Below are 22960 nucleotides of genomic sequence, written 5' to 3' on the forward strand. Positions count from 1 at the left end.
ATATGCTGGCGGACATTTCACATGACACTGCTAAACAGAACAGAGGTGGCCACAGCACTTAGCTTTAGATAGGGTCAGACGGTTGGGCTCTGGAATTAAAACCAACAGATTACATTTTGTTCTAATGACATCTTGGGTGCAACAGCCAGAGAAAGAATATCTGCAGTATTTTCTTTTTGACTAATCCCTTTCCAGCGCTAGCAATTGCTGCTGCTGCACCACAAGTCCAAGGCTTTGCTCTCTGCCAAACACAGAGTAATGTATCGCTCTATTAATCTACATCCCTGTAGTAATGGGAAAAAGTTTTATTATAGCCCCTCCTGGAGTCTCATTACAGGTGTGGAGCCTAGTCTGTGTCTGGAATAGAACACAAACACACAGAAAATCTTATTATAGTTCACACATGTCAGTATAAGTTTTCAAAAATTACTAACAAAAACTAATATCAATAAATACTGAAGCATAAATTCAGGATCTACATTTTTTGAGATAAACGATAAAGATAGATAAACGAAAAATAAACAGTATTTTATTGTTTGCCATTAACATTTCCGAGAAAATATATTTTGGGAAATATTTATGGCTTCTTTTATGGATATCAGCAAAAAATCTCAGTTCTTGCATGAATAATAAAATGCCATTAAGCTACTCTCTCTTCGGGTTAAGTCAACATGACGAGCCCTCACTGATCCTTTCCCCATACACAGCAAGAGGATTACAGTTTAAAGAAAAGAAAAAAATGAATAAATAATGTGCAGGGATCTTCTGGTGGGTTGGAAAGAAAGACCTGGGTCAAATGCTCAGTTTTGAACCGTTTTTTTTTGTGGCCCAAAAGAGCTTAAATCTTAGAACAACATTCCTCTCAAAGCTTTAACTATACAGTTTCTAATAAGTACTCACTCTAATTCTGCACCCAGGTTTCGGTTGAGCTATCACATAGCTTTGATTTTCTATTTATTTTTCAGACATAGCATGTGTTGCAGAGCGTTGTCAAAGGCTACATTTTATATTCTTTTCTACAAACATCATAATCATTCATTACAATCTACTTGCTGAATAACCTCTTTGATTAAACATGTGCTCAACAGTGTTATTTGCTGCTGTTTGAGAACAAAATAAGAGTATGAACAAATGAAGCAGAAGCAGAACCCGTAGACTAAATGGCAACTATGCAATTCACTGACCAAGAAGAATAGCTTAAAGAGGGGGCCATTCAACATAATAGAGAAGTCATGAGGCATTAGAAGTGCCTCCAAAGCACTAAAGTACAGATGGATTTATGTTGTTGTTGAAATAACAGGGCGGAGACTTGTGTTCTCTGAATGGATGGAAGCCATCATAAAGCTGATGTGTTCAGCTGGATCTCCAAAATCGGTGGAGTGCAGCTGGTGAGTAGCATGTCATAACAGTGGTTATTTCCCCGAGCCATTAAAAAAGAATTGTCTGAATGTAGCTACTCATGCTTTGAGATTCTATTGGTTGGACAGAGGTCAAATGAATAAAGAGCACTCACAAGTAGAACTTCTCATCCCACACTGGATTGAGGTTGCCAAAGATGGTCTTGGTCCTGCGCTTGGTCTTGCCCACCTGGACCGTGACGTACGGGTCGCTGGAGCCAGTTTTATCCTTGGCCTGTAGGCCCTGTGCACTCATGACTGGAGACAAGACAGAGATGGAGAGAGAATATCCATATAAGCACTGTATAGGCAAAACATCTGACATTTTTTGTGCATACAAATATTGAATCCTTACATTTATATATGTTGGCCTTATCTTAATTATAACAAAGTGGCATGACATTTTAATTTTCCTTTTGGAAGACTCAAAATAGGAAGCACTGGGCTTGGTGGGTGAGGTTGTATATACATTTCTAAATCCCGTTGAATGACCTACCACTATATTTTCATTTTAGTATTTACTAGTTACTTGCCTGAATTTGGTTTATTTACTTCGATTGTGTGTGGGCTCCTTACAGGTTCCAATTTTAATATCAAGCACCGTCACTGCCTACAACAACTTGAGCCAAAAGCTGAGGCAACAAAGAAGCTCTTTGGTTCAATGACAACTGCAGTTATTCATCTTTTTGGAGATATGCTCAGTTTTTCTAGGATTTATCTATTTCTACATCCTGGCTATAGGTAGCCATCCACCCCTGTGTGTGCCCACTACTTTAAAATGATCCTGCTGAGCTAAGACTTGGCCTCAAAGAAAGATCGGTGATTCAGGATCTTACTTCTATACGCAGAGAGAGGGAAAGGTGCAGAGATGGAGAGACAGTAGTATTTCACAGTGCCACAAAAGGGAAAAAGGACACTGGAGCATCAAATATGCATAAGTAACAGTCTAAATAATTCAGGGTACATATATATCCCTGAGCCCGATGCTGACAGGAGAAGGTGGGCAGGATGTAGAGGTTTCAAGAGCCACGGCCTGCCTGCTCCAGGAGCACTGAAAATCAAATTGCTCCTGTGGTAAACGAGGGGCCTAAGACACTGACAAATGAATAAAGGGGTCAGTGTGCTTCAAACTAAGTGCTTGTAGGATCACCAAGCCGTGGCTGAAGCCCCCTCCCCCACATATTTTTATTGAGGAATTGGGGGAGGGGCTACAACTGACATTATATGCTAACTCTCCACAACTGTCCATATACCAATCTCGTCTACTTCCAGTAGCATTTGACAATGTTTATTCTTCACATAACTACAGGACATGCTTCACATTTACTGTGTACAAAGAAGTGGAAAACCAGAAAAATCCCTATGAGGTAAGTTTTCAGTAAGAAATATTCCCCATCTGAGCAATAACTTATCCCACTAAATAACGGCTGCACTTTCACTCTTCTCTTAAGTACAATTCAGTGTTGTTCCTTTATTAAATGTAACTGGATTTATGTTTTCTGTTTCAAACTTTAGACCCCTAAGTTGTAGGTCATCACCTGAACCGTTTATCAAGCTCTTTGCTGGTAAGAGAAAGAAAAGATGAATAACTTGCTCGAACCAAATTAGTTATGATTGTCTTGTTTCAATAAAGAGTAACAAAGAGACCATATCAGAAAGTATCAACGGATCAAATCTTCCTTCTTGCGTGCAGAGAATAATTTCTGATCATTCCAAATTAAAACATTAACCAAGCAAGCCAGGCATTCATGAAGTGTGATGTATTGTAAGTCAAAACATTGTCAGGAGATATTGTAAGACAATAAAAAACAGGACATATCAAAAAACACTAGTGTACTGATGCACTATATTACCTCACTGCATGTTTGATAGTGAGGTGATTGGTGCATTTACAGGTACAATAGTGGAAATAATGATTAGCAGATTTTAAAATAGCCGATGACTGAATGCCTGGTCTGCGGGTTTGTATTTCCAGCCAGGCCTTCGAATTTACCCGATACACAATGTCTCATGGTCACTGTCAGAGCTAATGCCAGTGGGTCTTTATTGAACAAGTGATAAATAAAAAACAAATCAAAAGCTTCAGTCTAAAATGGGCCACTCAATAAACCCCTGTGAAATTGTCCGAGGCAACGTTGGATCTTTCTTAACATCAAGTCTCTTTCTCCCGGGTTTCCCTCTTTCTACTTTTTCCTCTCTTCTTCTCAATCCAATCTAATGATTTGACTCTCGCTCTCTATTTGTCTGCCCTCTCTCCGTTTCTTTTTCTCTCGGGGACATTGACAAGAAGTGGCAGGCAATAAACAAGCTGGGCCTGGCACTGTTACCACAGAGACGGACTCGATTCCAGGTTTGAGGTTAGAGATGCAAGTTTATGACGGTTTTTGATTAGTCAGTTAACTACAGTCATTGCCATTAATTACTTAGACTGTGGCAGTATGCCAAAGTTTGATTTTTCCTTTCATAATAACCCAGATTTCATTTACACCTCCCACAATAACATAAAACGATCTGACTTAGTGTTTTTGCACTGTTGCCTTTTTCTCTCTCTCTCTCTCTCCCTCTCCCTCTCCCTCTCTCTCTCTCCCTCTCTCTCCCTCTCTCTCCCTCTCCCTCAAACACATTGACCCATCTGTCATTTCTGGACTGGTCATTGGAAGCACCGAAAGAAATGCCAGTGCATGGGTGGGCGATAAAAACACCAGTAAAGTTTTTACTGTGCTTGGGTGGCAGGCAGAAGTCATCAGGTAGTTTCTGCTGTAGCTGTGAATGTCCCCACGATGGAAATTCAGTTCTCAGCAGGCAGGTTGAGCTCGGCTTTACACCTGCCCCCTCTTTACATCTCAAACTGCATGTGTGTTGATGCAACTTCATATACATGATGGCATTTACTGTGTATGTAAATTAAATGGACAAATTCCAGTTCAAGAGAATGCACTACAATTCTCTGAATCCTGACCGAGCAGCAGATAAGCTTGTCTTCAACAGAACAGTCACACACAGAGAAAACCCAGGGAACACCTGATTGACTGAGATTGTGTCCCACATCCTGCTTCCCATCAGCCCACAGGTAAATGCCCAAATTGTTTACATCAGCCAATGTGTAATATCAACTTCAACAAAGTGTCTGTACAACAGATTAGCATGCTAGTGAGCTGTGAAAAAGACATTAACATTTCTTTCGGCTGCAGCAAGTACTTTTAACCTATAATAAGACTCAGCACAGTCTCTTTTTTATTACAGACCCTGATGTGCTTTGTATTTACTGTGCAACAATCTAACATTGGTAAAGCATTATTGTAACCCGATATGCACTCCCATTGGTCAACCTGTGTCTCGTTTTCATTATAACTACTTGTCATGGAATGAGTTCCAAATAGATTAACTTCTTTGTTAAAACGGAACTAGGCTAGGTGAATAAGTAGACAGAAGATTGTTATAACAAGTTGTGTTTTGATTTCAAAATCAATATGATGACCAGCAGTGTCATTAGATACTGCCATCACAATGGTGATCCAGCAGTAGCCATCAAAGCAATATTAACAAACTACTCTCGAAGCCACCGCATCAATTTCTATTTCTAATTAAATGTGCACTGCTGTTTGTGGTTCCATGTCAGAGGTTAAATACCACAATCTTGAGGTTAATAGCAAGTAAATACTAATTACAATAGCAGTGTTTATCATTTGAGATGAGCTTGACTTGTAATGACAGTTTGGCTTATTTGGGGTTAGAGGACTGAGCAAAGGGTTAACGGTCATAGTCCATAGGTCAAGGGTCACCTGAAGCAGTGTTAAGCCATTACTAGGTAAAACATATTTGTCACTGTTTTGCTGATGGATAAATGTGTGAGTGATGTTATATCCTTCATATATATATATATATATATAAATATATATATATATATATACACACTTGATAAATTGAATACATAGTTTCTGTTTGTGTAATTAAAATATGCTGTACGGGCAATCCTGTATTATTTATTACTATATCATTATGTCTTAAAGATGATTCTATTTTTACTTTCCACTTTTCTTATGTAACATGGGAAATTCCCCATGTTGAACTAATAAAGAATTATCTTATCTTAGTATTGTATCTTGTATGATCTAGTCTTATCAGGTTAACCTGTGATGCTGATTTTGGCAGACCACTTGGAGGTCCCGTCGAGCACAGCCTGCTTGGCCGTCTTCAGGTGGCTGGTGACCTCCTCTTTGGAGACTTGGAACATCTCCTGGATCACCTCGAACACTTCAGGACGGTTCTTCTCCCTTATCTTCATGCGCTCCTTCATAGCCATGATGATATTGTGGGTCTTGTCTTCCGCCCCGTGCTTGGAGCTCTTCTCCACAGCCCCTGAAGAAAGCAAACGGTGATAGAGTGTCTAAGCACACTGGTCTGCATATTTAATACAGTGGCATTTAAAGTGGCGATGCATCTCAGTGGCAGGGCATTTGTTCTGCGTATCCATCATATGACTTACAGTTCCATTTTTTAAATAAGGTTTATGCTGTACAATTTAAAGCATCAAGCATAAAATCCGATCTAATGTGCATCAGTGTGACTTTACACACTGACTGTGTGAGCGTGTGTGCAAGTTGAGAAATCGTGTATTAACGTTGGTGCGGGTGCGTCTTTATTCATGTGAATGCCTCTACAAGACAGGCGTGAAGCTTAATTCTCTTTATCTGTGTCATGTATCTGCAGTGCCAAGAGTTCAGAAAATGACATAGATGAATCGCAGTTTGAACTGTTCTACTAGTGTGTAACTGATATAATAACACAGACTTTTATAAGAGCCAGAGTGTCGCTAATCCACTTAAGGTGTGTGAGAATTGCTGTGGGGGGAACCATCCTGAAGCCTGCAAGTCCATTGTTCCCTTTATTGTACGCTGAAACAAGAGGGTGTGCTTGATTGGAAAAGCTGATTAGAGCCTGTAATGAATGCAAGTGACTGGACTGAGGGAAATAAATGCACCATGTCACTTGAAGCAATGGGTCTAAGAGAAAGATGTTATATGTATTACACACATCCCCATAACAACGCCCATGTAGTGCAGCTGTACTGTTGGTATTTAATGATTCAGAAACGTCAAGGGAGGGAAAAACTACAGAGTTAATATCATAGATGAAGTTTAACACAAGCCCCTTCCCAGACAAACCACATGGTTTTAGACTCAATCAATCTCGATGTATCAATTCATTGTTAGAAGAAATAATCAATCATAACTGACTGTGAAATCATGAAAATTAACATAGTTCTCTATAAGATGCTGTTAAGGCCAAAAATCATACTTGCTCTCTGACAGTATTTTTCTCTCTGTGTCTCTCTCACTCACTCACACACACACACAGACACACACACACACGCGTGTGCGCAAACACACAGTGTTTTTAGTTTTTGAATTTTCTCAGCCCGTGCCTATTAGTGTTGATGAGCACATCAATCTCTTTCCTTACTTTGTAAACAATCTGCATTGAGCAGGTCCTGGCATTTCTCGTGACATTTAACGCCGCACTCCGAGCAGCGCATGCCCTGACGGGCGATGCCCCACAACAGTCCCTCACACTCATGGCAGTAGGTGGGTGCAGTCGCCGTCCACACCTCAAAGTTATGGGGTGTTGTGGATGAAATTGGGTAGATCAGAGCCTGGAGAGTCTTCTTAAAGACATGTAGTTTCTGAAAAAGAAAGAGAAGGCATTGTGGACATGTAATATTAACTCTGGTATAATGACAATGCTAAAAGGATCAAGGTTAGAGGTAAACCATATAGGTGCAGCTCATGTTGTAAGACTCATGGCAGTACTGAATTCAAACTGCTGAAGTAACACTATGGCCAACATAATAACACAAAGGTTGAGTAAAGTTTACACAAAAACAGCCCAGCCATAATTTTGATAATTATGTAGCTTTTGCAGCTATCATTCATCAGTGCAGCAGCATATTTCAAGCTTCTCTCTTCATTTCCTGGATTTCGTTATTCCTGGAGATAACATGTAGGGGGCTACGTTGGTCCCTTCCTGAATACCTTATCGTCAACAGAGAGAGTAAATCAGACTTACATCTAATTAAGCTTTGATTAACGGCATCCTTAGCCCACAGGCTTTATTTCCATTGAGTGGTCTACTGACAAAAACTCCTCCAGACAAAAAAACTAAACTCTTCTGGGGGCCTGTCTCGACTGACTGCTGTGTAAGAGACGGCCTCTTCAACTTGAACGCTTTACTGCCACAGCCCTTCCATCCGCAAGGACAGGAAAAAGAAGCGGGACTTGCCAATTCTTAGAGGCAGAATCAATGGATGCTGTAAAGAAGGTTTTAAAAGTGAGCATTATCTAGATTGAGAGAGCCAGAGAGCAAGTGAGAAAGAAAGTGACAGAGAAAGAGAAGGAGATGTATGGCGGCTAAATAAATCTTCAAGAGGCACTTGCTCTCCTCTCCTCACCCCTTCCCCCTTCTCCCGGCTGTCAGCTCCCAGTGTGTTGACAATGTGCTTTAACACCTGAACAGTAGCTCTGCACTCTACCGCTAAGACTTCAGCGCTGCCCACTCAGAAAGGCAGAGACACACAAACACACACACACTCTTGCAGAGATGATTAAAAGGCAGCAGATGACAGGACAACGGGGCTATCTAACGTTGTAAGAGTTTGCTGACGCAACTGAGAGGCAGCAGAACGCTGGAGGATCTTTAATAAAACACAGAAGGAAGCAGAGAGATTTCTCTTTTAATCTGAGGACGATGAGATGAAGCAGATGTCGAAGATTTAGCCACAACTACATTAAGGTCACGACTGGAAGCCTTCTACTCACCAAACTTAATACTGAACGGTCTGATTCTGATACAGCCTGCAGGAGATGAGTGAGTCACGTTATGATTGTAACTAATTTCCGATTAGTTCTTGGAATGATGTATAACTAATTAAATGGTGATTTCATTGACACATCTATTTCTGTTCTTTGAAAATGTCCCAGCTTCCTTCTCTCTACCTCTCTTTCTCCACATTCTCAGTCCTGACACCATATGTCACACAGCTCGGCAGATTTAGGAAGAGTGCAGCATGTGTGAGTCTCATGTGTTACACTGCGAGGTAACCCTGGTGATTTTGTGCAAGACACTGCTTGAAGTGATTGACAGCTGCAGTTTCCGCCTGAGACCAACATGACAGAGGAGAAATCCAATCTCTACTCCTTTCCAGTTTCACAACCTCCGGTCATCTGACATCCTCCTCATTTCACAACACATCTTGGAAGTATCACATTTAGACCATTTACAGTATTTTTTTCTGTCTGGCAAAATCTAAAAGATGACCTCAAACTAGAAAAGCTTCAGTAGAAATAAATATTTCTTGATCCGCCCACTGGTCCGGATCTGATACAACATCCTTTCACCGAATTTCGTGTGAATCCATCTAGATTTTGTGTAATCTTGCTTAAAAACAAACCAACCAACAACCAGACTGTCAAGGGGGAAATCATAAAATCCATGGTGGAGGTATTTGGATTGAAAGCACAGGCAAGCATTGTAAAACCAGTGATATATTGTACTGCTGAGAACCAGTCTGATATGTTAAGTTGCTTAAAGTATCACATGGGGTTATTGAAAAATAAAAAAATATATATAATTGAGAGGAATATTTTCACATCAGTCGATATCTATAGCAGAGAATGACAAACCCTTGATGAAGATCTAAATATTTTATAAATCTGGAGTAGATCATATATCCCCTCTGTACTTACACATTGAATGAGCTTTATATCCATATAAATTGAACTTTTGATATAATGCTATTAATGGAAATTAAATGGCAATAATTATTGATATTGTTTTATTGCCAAATAGCAGCAGCACATCACATTTTATTTCCAGACAGTCCTTGAACTACGTCGGATCCTGGCTTTGTTCTTCCTCAGCACAAGTGAGACCCAGCTTCTGTCTCAGCAGGTAATGGCCCCAGTTGCTGTTGCCAGTCACAGTTAAAAGTCTGTGTTGCTCAGATCACATGCAGCTCTGAATACTGAGCGGACACACAGGCCGTTAGTCTGCCCACACATAATGTTCCATTCTGCTCTAAAAAGCAAATACATGGGAAACATGACGCAGAAGGAAAACACATCAGGCGTTCTATAGGTCGCCAGTGACAGAGCAAGTCATTTTAATCATGTGTTTTAAGCTGAAAGAGGTAAAAACCTACAGGAGTGTGCTGATGGAAGCCAATGTGAAGACAGAAATTGGACAAAAAGAGGAAAAAATGAAGGACGCATTCTAAATAGATCCAAACATCTCTCCAAGGACCAGAGGGCGGATTGTTCAACATGGCTGCCTGATCAGGGACATCAGGGCCAGGGGGTCATGGTGACAAGTCCCTCTCTGCTCTGATCTTCTCTGATTCAATGCTCATCTCCTTCCTTTTTCTCGCAGTCCTTTTCTTATTCCTTTCTGCTCTCTGCGCCTGGATCCTCTGCACTCAACAACCGCATATGGTCGTTCACATTCACTCGCAGTCCTCACAGGGAAGCACTCTCCTGGACTTAATGCAGCAGATAAAACTCTGACATCTGCTTGTCCTACTTAACAAAGCTACACAATCTGCATTTGTTCTGAACTCAGCTCCCCTCAGCCAACAACTATCCACTCTTTCCTCTTTGTTCCTAATCAGAACACTGGACGTCTATCCCTAAAGTCCAAGCCTTACTTACCACTGTAGCCCAAGAATCTGCTCCCTTCATACACCAATCAACACAATGCATCTATCACATCATTTCACCCTCATCGCGGACATGAGCTGTTCATCCCTAAAGCTCCTTTAATCAAATCCAGCTATTAGTAAGCAATCAAGACCCTCTCACTTTAGGGCAACTGGCCGTGTGCACCATGAGCACCAAGTCAAGAGAAAGAAAAAGCTAAGTGACTTGAAAATGTACACAAATAGGTGCAGACAAATTCAGGGCCATGTCTCCTCTATGTAATATTTGTGCCTTGTTTACACAGAAATGTGTACGACTAAGCTCATCGTGTATTATAAGTGTCTACTGGTGTAATGAGTAAATGTAACTGCTTTAATAAAAAATAAAAAAATTACGTTGGTAATGTATTCTCTGCTAGTTCCTACTCAAAATATGACCAGACCCTCAGTCAGTGAACGTAGACTGTGTGTCTATTTAAACCGTGAGCTGACGGATCTGAGAGCAGCTCCTTTCTGAACACAGAGCTCTGCCAACAGCTAAGAAGCTGAAACCTCTTTCAGAAGGTTTATCTATAATCCAAAAATGAATTTATCTGGGTCAAGATCATCAAAATATTATTTGTTTAAGAATCATTTTATCTATTCATTGTTTTATTAAGCTAAAATCCCTTGTGTCTCAAACCAGTGAACATTATCATGGCTCACAGTAGAAAAATGAATTGCCGGCTACAAAGACGATTTTAATAAAGTGTTGTTATAGACAGACAGACAGGCAGACAGACAGACAGATGCGGTAACTCTGTGTACATCTAAAGAAATAAAGCCTGTGACTAATGCAGTCCATCTCATTTTCATTTTGGAACCCTGCTTTCCTGGCAACGTGCTCCTGAGCCCTGGAGTACAACGGCCAGAGCAAAACAGAGCGGCAATAAAAATCCGTCTCAGCTCCAGCAACCTCTTCTCCAAACACCTCCCTGACATATAATGAGAACATTGGTCCTGCAGCCCATGTCCCTGAAGAACCCTCCATTATCCTGTAAGATTTGATAATAGCCAGTAGCTGATTTTCGTGCAGGCAATGCGGGGATGTTAGTACTCACCAGGTCCTCATTATTCAGGGTGGACCGGTTCACCAGAGCGAACGAGATGCCTGCCTTTCGAGCAGTGAGGGTCTGAGGGACAGGGAAGAAGATGAAAAGGAATAAATTCACTGATCCGTTTTACCTTTCTGCGCTTTTATGCAGTATTCATCGCAATGAATGTACACATGTAGAAAACACATCTATATAGAGTTAAATGGCTTGTGAACGGGTGATCAAGGTGCACAGAGAAAGTGAGCTTACCAAAGCCTGTGATTTCCAGGAGGCCGTGAACAGGGGGTGAAAGAATAAAGACATTTAATTAGCATAGGAGTGGGAGGAGGCGCATGTTAAAGGCACAAACAGCAGAGGAATTTGTGGTATTTATTTTCCATACTGAGAGCATAGGTGCCTCAACTGCCATGCAGGACTGCTTGATAGGGCATAGAGCTCTAGAAAGATTCAGCTATTCATCAAGAGAGGCTATACAGCCGTTGCATGATTCTTTATCCACTCATGCATTGGAGGTTGCTAAACTGCAGTCATGCTTGGCATTTATATTTACTTCTCTATTGGATGAAGCTTTGACCATATTTTCTGCTGTCTGCTCTGTACATTAGTTTGACACAAACATAAATACTAGACACACACACACACACACACACACACACACACACACTCATGTATGGGTGAAGCCAGCTATACGGCACAACACAGACTCACACTCACACACTTTGAAGAAAGAAAACAAACACACACACACACACACACAAATCTGCCCAAACATCCAATAACTTACTCAAACATGTGAAGTACACACCCGCACAAACACAAACAGGTAACGCACAAGTACAGACGCACAGATACACACAAGTAAATTAGCCATATAAAACTCAATTGAGTCTGGGTGACCAGAAATTGATCAACATGTATCCCATACTGGAGGAAGTTACGTGACAGAGGAATGCAGACATGGACAGCTGACAATATTGGATCAGTCTTTACCACGACCCTCTTGTCCGTACAGCCCAGCTACGGTAAAGATCCATGGAAGCCATGGAGAATGTAGGAGGAATCGTGACCTCTACATGAACTGTGAGTGTTGATGTAAGTTTATCAACATGCACCAGCACTGCTGAGGTTGCTGCGGGCGATACAATAAGACCCTCTGTCCAGATATGATCTATTCGGCTACAATATAGCGTTCAGTGCCTTGTGAATTAATTTTCGACATTCCTTTTGGTTTTTATTTCTTTGTTTTCGCATCCCACCAGTATACGGGGGAACCCTACTGTCCGTTCCAATCAAACGCTGTTGCTGGCCGGAAGCAATCGCAAAGCAAATGTGGGACATTGACAAAGGAGAGGCATGAAAGGGGACCAATTTGTTTGCTGACTAGTGACTTCATCCCAAGTGTAAAAGGCTTTCTCAGTGTCACTTTTACATGATTTAAAAGCCTCACACAGTTAAATCAGAAGTCAATGAAGTCTCTCGGATATATTTTTGGGTTGAGTTGTCAACATTTCAAGTTGCAAATTTTTACGACACCTGCCGAGCAACGGAAAAAAAAGGGAGAAAAATGGCCAGGCATCGGCGAGGGTGAAATCTGACAACTCACTGAAAAATATCACCCATAGCTGTTATGGGTCTATGTAGGGATGGTAAATATACACGCAAAATCCAAATAAATTGAAAATTAAAAACGACATCCTATACTTACCAAGACATTGTTGGTTATTAATTTCATGAGAGATATGGACAAATACAGCATCAACTCATGTTGTTCACTGTGGTATAAACATTCATCAGCATCTATGTGTATGACATCAAGCTGTATTATAAATTTGCATAAACAGCTATTTGCATTATTTCACAGTAAACTCTAAATCAACAGGTAGAGGTTTGTTTTTAAAGAGACTTAAATTAGTGAGTGGGATTATATTTCCGTTGTTTTGGCTGAAACACATAAAGATGAGAAACAAACAGACACAAGACAGACAGACTCTATGCAGAACATAATAGACAAACAGTTATATACAGACAGAAATACTAACTGGTCTCACAATAGCCTGCTCTCAATCAGAAAGACTAAAGGCGTTGTACAGTGCTCAAGTGGGCTGCACTGTAACAGGCCTCTCTGTGGGATATGTTACAACACATTATGTCACAGTAAAAACAAATGGAGAAGCATCGCTGTGATGCCATGCCTTAAAAACTCTCTAGGGTAATTAATCAAGCCATAGCGTTATGGCTTAGGTTATATTTAATATCCCCAGTAGGCAGTGATCTACACTACACAGCAAGGGACTTAAGTGGTTGCTTTAATCACCATATAAACTTCTTATTGGCTTGATTTGATCACAATTAATTTCCGTTGTTTAGATATATTTTTAAATATATCTAATTTGCATATCGGGTCTACATAAGTATACAACATCATCTCTATCACAAAGTGAACCAAACATGTCATAATTAAAAATTTCAAACTCAGACAAAGATAACAAAGCCCAAATAATATTAGGGTCCTGAGGAAATTAAGATAAGAAACAAACACTGTCAATCTTCATCACATTATAGCAGGTTGCCAATTAAAATAGTTGTCTGCAGCAGAGGTTCATACTCACTCTGTGTGGTTTAATTTGGGGTCACTGAGATAGAGTTGACATAAATCACACATAACCTTGTTGGGGCGGATGACTCACCAGGTCTCGGACAAGCGGCACTGTCCTCTTGCGGCGTAAATCCGGCATGCTGTCAATACCATAAAGAATACTGCCAGTCCTGGAGAAGCAGACAGATTTAAGGTGTATTAATAACATAATAATGCCACACTGGGGGAGACATTACTACGGTGAAAGAGTGGGGTCTTGATTTACACAGCTGGTAAACACAATGGATCATGGCTCCTACCTAACCTGTCTCACCCCTTCCTCTTGACTTCACATGGTGTTGACCATCTACACTGGAGCTCCTCTCAACCTCTGTCGTTCCCACAGGCTCCCCCGTCATCCATGTTATCTCAATTTGCACGGGTATTGCTGCAGATATGCTTTTACAGATCCATAGCTATTGGATTTATAATACACACTATGAATGCAGAAGATAGTAATCTGCACGTTAGTCAAGGCCAACGGCAGCTAAAACTATGCAAATCCACGTATCGGGAAAAAGTTATTTTAAGATGATTCTCTCAGTCTTCACCACACTTTTGGTTATCTTGCGCTCTCCTTCTTCCAACTGTCCTGTGCACAATCCCTCACTGCTTTCCCACCAGTCCTTCTCCTTTCTTGTGAAGCTCTCGATGGAATTACCTAAACTGTCAATCAACGCCTCCCTAATGACCTCAACATGACATCCAGGTCCCAATGCCTCCACACAGATAGAGCTGCTCAAGCTCTCCTGTCAGCCCTCTCAGTGACATCAGTGGTATGACCCTAAAGATACAGAACATGAGGAGCTGCCAAGGCCCCCTGCTCTCGCTGCATTTATGCACAGTAAACGCTGCAGGTGGCTCCATAGTCTTGTCATGAGCTTGGGTAAATATATGTATTAGCCATTCTTAACTCTCGTGACCTATGACAACAGCTGGCTTCATCACTGATCCCAAATCCCCAATCACTTTCATAATTAACTATTCGTAAACAATCGCATATGTGCAGCCAAGGGGACGAGTTCCTTTACAGATGTCATGGAGGCATGAGGCATCTTGTATATCAGCCTTCTCGCTGTGGTATGACACAAAAACGGGAAGCATCCTATCCCTCATTGCGGCTGCACGTCAGACAATCTGTGTGTTTGCAAATTCTCTGCACCATGTGCCGCAGCATGGGGGCACACAACAGCCGCTCGGATTTGTGTAATTGCAAACTGATCAGATCAGTGTGTGAGCCACCACTCACCCTCCAGTCTGCAAGCCGAGCACTTTGGGATCCAAAAGACTGCGAGGCTGTGGAGAGAAATATCACTTAATGTAAGACAAGGAATACGATGTGAGTGCACACAACTAAACACAAAGCACTCAGAAGGACTTTTAAACAACAAAAATACAGTGCAAGAAAATGTACTTAGGGAAAATACAGTACATTTGGAGGTCAACTCAGGATACGATAAATGATAGACGGGAAGAATTGCAGCACAGGGAGAAGGGAGGGAAGCACCACAGGCAAAAGACCAAATTACTCCACATCAATGTAATTTGTGGGCTCAAGACTGAGAGTTTTGCCGCTCTTGGCGCTTCAGGCCAGATTTGCCTATTGTGTAATGCTCCCTCCTCACTGGCCAAAATGTCCACTTTGAAACACAAATCATTTTCTGAAAAGAGACTGATAAAAGGACAACCAGCACAAAGTGACAGCAAATAACCCATGCTACATTCTCTTGTATAACTTACATCTATTTGTCTACAATGTAAAAGACACACACTCTGACAGTTCAGGTGGATACGACAAGAACGCACAATCACACAACACAAAAACAACAAAAACATATATGCACATGCAATGAAATCACAAGTGACTGGATGGTTGTACTGTAGATGAAAACTGATAAACAATGACTTAAAACCTGAGAATCCAAAGCACTGGCGTCTGAAAGGAGAAAATGACAGGAGGGTGCAGAGTTAGAAAAGAGCAGCTCACCAAAAGACAAAGACATTATGCGCTCTCTGGACACTAATCTACTATTACTGTCTTTTGACAACAAATTATGCAGAAATGGAGACAGAGTCAACATGTGCCTCAGGGAGGAAGGCTATAAACACAGGGAAACAGTACACACAGTAGAACCAGTAACCTCTGTTATACAACAAATTATGAAACATGAAGATCTTTCTTTAAACCAGTGCAGCACAAATAATAAAAAAATGCCTCTGATCGGTAACATTACCTGTGTTAGCTATGGAGACACATTAGGTAAGTGTAAGCGCTTAAAATCATTTTGCCATTTTGGAGATGAACTGTGAAATGGCCAACCCTCCGCATAAGCAAGACTGCCGAGGTGCAATTACTGTGCTATTGACCCATGGGTGATAAATGATGAGATAACCATGATCTAATGTGCTAGAAACAGAAAACAGCTGTTCACAAGAGAAAGATCAAGTTGCTCATCTGATTAAACTGACATTGAAACACTGTTAACATGCAGTTGTTTTCACACCAACAATGTGATTCATCGTCTTCATTTTGTTCTCAGTTTACCTGAAAGTTGACAAAACAATCACGTAAATATGAATTGATAATCATTAAACAGCAATAATTCTGGTGCTGCACATGTATTGAGAACGAAGCCCATAGTGTTTGGTGGATGCTATTACCCAGAGTGCTTCATACAGCCATTAGTGCTCACCACAAGCACACATCTTTTCATGATGAGTGGTCCTTGTGGAGGCATTGATATTTTAAAAACATTAAAGATGCATTCTAGTCAAGATAAAAACAATTCGATTGTATATCTTTGTAAGTGCTATTCGAAGCCAGCTAGATTCTTCAATATGTTTCACCTCTCATGTTAAAGACTTTCAGTTCTTATTGCCTGGGACTCCACCAGTCAATGAAGAGGCCGTTTGAGTGAGAGTTGAAATGTCGGGCTGGACGATTTGGCAAAAAATTATATTAAAATATATATTTCAGTCAATACTGACAACTACAACAATAAATGATTATTTCTAAATTTAAGGGCTTCTTAATGAGCAGAGAAAGATAAACACTTAATATATAGGCAAAATATTTTACAAATCTGAGCTAGATCAATGTGTCATACTTTTTCATGTGTTGTGCTTTCATAATAAATAACGATATACCGATATAAATTGAATCTTTGTTATATTGCAATCGACCAAATTTTGGTTGCGAGATTTGTTTATATTGCTTTATTGCCAAGCAACTATCTTCTCACTGAAGCAGGTCTTGTCACTTCCTTTATAAAACACTTTAACCATAAACCACATCAACCACACATATCATACTTACATACACTATGAAACTCCACAGACAATTAGTTTGTATAAATTAGAAGAAAAAAAATATTTACGTAAAGACACGACATGTGTATATCTGTGAAAATATATTAAAGTGTGTGAGGGGGCACCAAAAGCTCCATACACACACTGAGACACAGCACTCAGCGAGGAGCTGAGCTCAGAGTGGGTACCATGGACAGCGATCAGCTAAGCTACTTTCAGCACGGCTTTACAGATAGAGCCATCTCCTCCACCAGCAAGCTCACACAGATAGACTACAGGGTGCTGATATAAACCTCATTCCACTCCTGCCTTATATGTGTAGCACAAAAATAGAATCGATAGGTAGAAAACCTCTGCGAGTGCGTGCAGGCAAAATAATCAAGGTAGCAACAGCAGCAGTGAATCCTGAACTTCAGTGTCGACACACATGGTCACACTGTGCATAGATCAGAGCTCACTGAAGCAGAAAAGCCTGCACGTGGCTGATAGTACAACCAGGACTGAGCCCTCCTCCGACACACACAGCCATATATTAACATGTTTACATTCACAGTGCACTGAGGTGCAGACCGGGGTGTGAATGTAAGTCAATCAAAATTAGAAAACCCTAACATCTATTATGTTTTTACTGCAGGCGTTTGGAACACCCTACTCTAAGAGTACACAGCAGAGAGACAACAGAGCAGTAATGGGGAAACAGACTATGGGGTCCATGGTGACGTACAGTATTTTATTTCTGTCCAGGGATCGAGACAGACTGCATCTGCTCTGGTAAGCATCATCAACTAAAGATTTTTTATATGTATAATCATTTGTTTATTCATCATTTAGCAAAGACGCAGTTTGCGATAAAAACGTTTACAAATTCTGTAAACAGCATCTCCAATCTTCACAGATTACTTTTCTGTTCAACCTCTATTCCTTTCTAAAAAATGTATATATAGATATTTCGATTTTAGGAGAGTTTATATTTACCCCAGATCAGTTAAAATTATTTTGGGGAATGTTGTGGTAAAAGGTCTGGAGGCCAGTTTTCATCCCTTCCGACTGACAAACAGCACTTTAGCTCAATATTCATGACATGCAATATATTGATCAAAGTTTGCCTTAGGTGACATGAATAAACATGGATGAAAAAATGTCTTTTGTGGGTGGTATGGATGACTGCCCTCACCAGATGAACCTGGTTGCGGGTTACTGTGGTTTTACCGTTTAAAAAACACCATATTTACATTTAGTGTCAGGGCAGGAATTTTAGTTTATTGTTGCTATAAATCTGCAATTCAAAGATTTCTTCTACAGACTGAACAACAAAAAATATTGATTTAAATCCTGGCCTTAAACAAGTCACATATTTGTATTTGACTAAACGTGACAAAAATACTACTTATATATTAATATTAATATTATTAATAACTATTCATAGTCCGGGCTGGTGTTTCTTAATCGCAGATCTAGATTAATTAACAATGAAATCTATTAGTTGACTGTGTAACTAATTACACTGTCATCATTAACTTATTCATGATATTTTTTTACATTCTATGGTTGAAAAATAGAAAAGTAAGTAATTTCAGATTACTTTCCAATAAAAATAACACAACTAAAACACATGATATTGTTCACAGTGGCTCATTGTGATGGTTTCCTGATTCACACTGATGGGACAGGGTCTATAAAAGGTCCACCATGAAACATCTCTATCCATCAGCGTCATCATTAGATGCGTTGCTTTTTTATATCCTCAGCTACAGTCTTCAGAGTGATTAAAGTTGCAGTGAGTGTAAACAGCCCGGAGGAGGAACCCTCCCGTCGTATCACACTCTGCAACTGTTCTTCAATTCAAACTGACACGTAAGAACAATTTCACTTTGTCAGGTAACTCCAAAACCAACAGTATCAGCCTCTTAGCAATTAGCTCCTAGCTCACTCACCACCCAACCTGCCTGCAGGATGTTGTCTCTGTCAGAAAGCTGTCTAAAGAAAGCCGACTGTTTGATCCAAAAACTTTAAACTGACATGTTTCTCCTGACAGCCGCCATGATGCTCGTCAGTGAGAACACAAACACCTGTGTGGGTCACCTGACAGGCAAACCCCAGGAGGAGGGGACCACCCGGAGGAACACGTTATCTATCGTGTTATTTTCTTCTAGCAAAGTAAAAAAAGAATTGCTTGTCATGGAATCACATTACTGCTTGGCTTTTTGTATTAATGTTTATTAACCATAAAGCTCCCACTCCTATAGTTAAGCTAAGCTCTTCACTGACATCAACACAGCAGCTAGCCTAGCTGAGTACAGGTGAGTCCCCTCCTCAGTCAAACACTACGAGTGAAGGGATGCCATGATGACTTGATACTTGTGAAGGCTGCTAGGAACACTAAAATTACAGCCTTTGTGTTAAAGGACTGTGCGCTCCCCCTCTTTGGCAGCGGCTAATCTCTGGCTGCGGTAAACTAGCATGCCTCAGCCAAGCCACACCACTGGACCCTGACTTCACTTCGAGTAAGTCCAGGCAACAAGCACATCGAACACCTTTGATAAAGTCTGCTTGATAGCCTTAGGGTATTTCTTTAAATGTTATCTGTCACCTATTCATTACTGATACTGGTTACCACACTGACTAGCTCTGCCTTCATTTGTTGTTTTCAGTGGTGTAATTCAGCATCATTTGAGACTGATAAACAACTAATGTGCTGTTTGACAAGTCTTCTGAACAACTGGACACTATTGTCTATAATGTGTCCACGTACTATTTTGACTATTCATTTGTTTATTTGATCTGCTGGATTTTCATATCTAACCCATTTATAGTTGGTATTTATTCATAATGCCAGGGGTTGATCAGTGCTTGCTCATATTTTACAGATTTTGAAAAGATTCACAACATTTTCTAGAACTACTTATGGATCTGGATACTTTGTTATTCTTTAACAATACAAAATCTAAAATCAAATTAAAATCACATATATCCCAAATAATTTCATGTTATCATATATTAGCGAAGGCCCGACAGTGTTGTGATGTTTAGTCGCTGACAGCAAGAAGCTTCCTGGTTCAAATCACTGTTCAGCCTGGGATCTTTCTGTGTGGAGTTTGCATGTTCTTCTATGTGTCCATGTGGGTTTTATCCAGGTACTCTGGCTTCCTCCCCCAGTCCAAAGACTGCAGATTAGGGTTACGTTAATCAGATAGACCATATGTGTGAATGTGAGTGGGAAATTGTTGCTTGTCACTGTTTGTTGGCCCTGCAATGCTGGCAATCTGTCCAGTGTGTACACCGCCTCTTGCCCAAGTCAGCTGGGATTGGCTCCAGCTCCCCCTATGACCCTCAAAGAACACTGGCATAGATAATGGATGGATGGATATATTTACCACTTGCATCATTAATAATCTCACAGGGACAAAACAAATCATGACAGAATAAGTCTGTAGTGAGAGGTTGAAGCCCGCCAGTCTTGGACTTTATGAAATGTGGTAGCACAGAATGAGATAGGAATGTCCCAAATGCCTCTGCCTACCAGTCTGTTCACTGATGAACAGATGAATGATTATACCAAAGGATCAGGCCATTTCCTTCTATAGAAATGCATCAACTACAGTAGTGATGTTAGAACTCACTGTTCTTCAGTCCTAATTTATTCAACAATGACAAATTTTGTCATTTGGCAGGCAGGTTTATTTAGTTCAATTCTGTTCTATTCAGTTCTATTTATGTTTTCTGCCTTGTAGACATGAAACCTGTAGGCATGAAACCCGTAGGCATGAAACTGCATTGGGTTAAAATGGCTACTGTGCCCTCATCTTATCAAATAAACTCGCTTCTATTGTCATTTAGATGAGATAAGAAGTGTACAGATAAAGTCAAAACTGTGATTTGATCTGAATTATTAAGAATGTGTCCTAGTGCAAGTTCAGGGATAAATTACGAAGTTTAAGATAGAACGATTTAGCAACACTTTAATCAAGGGGCCCTCTTCAGGCCTTGTGTCAACATCAGTCTCATGTGATCTGATCACATCTCTAAGTACCTCAATCTACACCCCCGATTAGCATTCATCTCCACACTTGTCTCCTGTGACCCCTTGTGACCCCTTGTGACCCAATGTGATTGGATCTCACTTCCCTTCTCTATCTGTAAATAATCTTGGACATGATTTCTGTTTTTAAAGACCAAAATTATGTTGTTTTTAGCTATTCCGAAAGAGACTGATGTATGTATGTATATGGGTGTGTGTGTGTGTGTGTGTGTGTGTGCGTGTGTATGTGTGTGTTTTAAGATCAGCTGACCAGAACAATGCGGCGCAAATGCAAAACCATTAATTAAAAAGAAATATAATAAACAATATGTGGAAGTCAAAGTTTCTGGAGTTAGCCACAATTAAATACTCTGGGAAACACCAAGTGTAAAAATACTTGGTGGTTCAATGTGGGCCATGATTAATTTGCCTTCTTAGAGCTGACCACTTGTGATTGGATCACCTGAGATTGATGTCAATGGTATGCCTGAACAGTTTGTGTGTGTTCAATCTGAAGAATGGCCCTACAGTTAGCTATGCCGTAGCTCCTCTGGGTTGTGAGCATAAACTGTGGAGAAAAGGATTTCCCTGTTTACAACATTCAGATGAAAACAACTGTATTGAATCAGTCAGTGCTTTGTATTGGATGATTTCACTTGAAACAATAAAGATCTTTCATTCCCTGCATTAGCATTTTCATATCCACACTTTCTTAGGAAATGTTGCACTAGGCATAAAGAGGATCTACCTCCTTTGCCTCCCCAGGAGAAAACAGCAAACTTCACTAGCAGCAGACCTCTATAAATATTCCAAGCAAGGCTGACCTGGTTACAGCATGCCCTTGGGAGTGTGAATTAGCATCTGAATACAGACGCTGCTGTAGCCAGTTGAAGAAAGGCCTGGCAAAAGTGGTAGCACTGCTGAGACTCCCTTCACAGCTACCACCAAGACCAGTCAGCATGCTCAAGAGCACGAGTAGGGGTAGCACACATCAGCTACATAGACACAAAGCTAATTTGCTCTGTGAATCTAAACCATTGGTTTAGGCTTAAACATGTCTGTGTCTAACCTAACTTAAATATTTTAATTAACTTAATATAATGAATTGAAGAAGACAATTTGAAGTAACGTTGTAATTAAAGAAACATTTGTCAAATACAAATTTTAAATTAATTTGTGATTAAATCATTTAGTTCCCTCAACATTTCTCTAGAGTCTTTAATTCCAAAACTGTGGAAAAATCTGCAGTTCAGTCTTTTTGCAATATGCGTGCTACAATCTCTGGCGGTTTGTACATCATAAATTTTCAATGACAGTCTTCAATGACACAAAAATAATCTCTGATGTTTCTATAAACTCTTTAAGATTTAGCAAAAAAAAAACTGTGATGTTAAGTGTAATTGTAGAATTATCAAGTGTTAGCTACAATATAACCTCTCAGCATCAACATAAGCACAAACTTTGTAAATTAATCAGGACAGCCAGATATATAATTGTATTAGTATGATGAGTAAATAAGGGTTAGTTGATTGTGGTCACAAAATTCAGACTTCTTGACAGACGTTTTAAGCACATATTAGCTGTTGTTTCGACCTCACATTTCTTCCCCTTGCCCCTTTCAACAAGAATAACTGATGATTTCCTAATGAAAATATTTATATTTTATTATATTGTATGTTCGGGGCTATGCTAATAATTTGAGAGCAATGTGTATTTTATGGTAAATTATATCTTGGCTACTAGCATCTCATGTTACCTTTAAATTATTGGTTTCTTTCAGGCTATTAAGCCTGGTCTGTTACAACCGTTTATCTGGAT

General features: G+C 40.2%; 1 protein-coding gene across 1 annotated transcript in view; it reads right to left on the bottom strand.

Annotated features, from left to right (window-relative positions):
• Positions 1 to 22960, bottom strand: part of LOC128439663 (protein unc-13 homolog C) — a 98464-nt gene that overhangs the window by 70139 nt on the left and 5365 nt on the right. The window contains exons 2-9 of the mRNA XM_053422039.1: positions 15729 to 15751; positions 15065 to 15111; positions 13868 to 13946; positions 11430 to 11435; positions 11187 to 11258; positions 6861 to 7080; positions 5529 to 5756; positions 1514 to 1655 (exon numbers count right to left, since the gene is read on the bottom strand). Of these exons, the coding sequence (XP_053278014.1) occupies positions 1514 to 1655; positions 5529 to 5756; positions 6861 to 7080; positions 11187 to 11258; positions 11430 to 11435; positions 13868 to 13946; positions 15065 to 15111; positions 15729 to 15751 (817 nt within the window). The remainder of the gene's footprint in view (positions 1 to 1513; positions 1656 to 5528; positions 5757 to 6860; positions 7081 to 11186; positions 11259 to 11429; positions 11436 to 13867; positions 13947 to 15064; positions 15112 to 15728; positions 15752 to 22960) is intronic.

This window comes from Pleuronectes platessa, chromosome 1 (assembly GCF_947347685.1).
Source record: "Pleuronectes platessa chromosome 1, fPlePla1.1, whole genome shotgun sequence".
NCBI lineage: Eukaryota > Metazoa > Chordata > Actinopteri > Pleuronectiformes > Pleuronectidae > Pleuronectes > Pleuronectes platessa.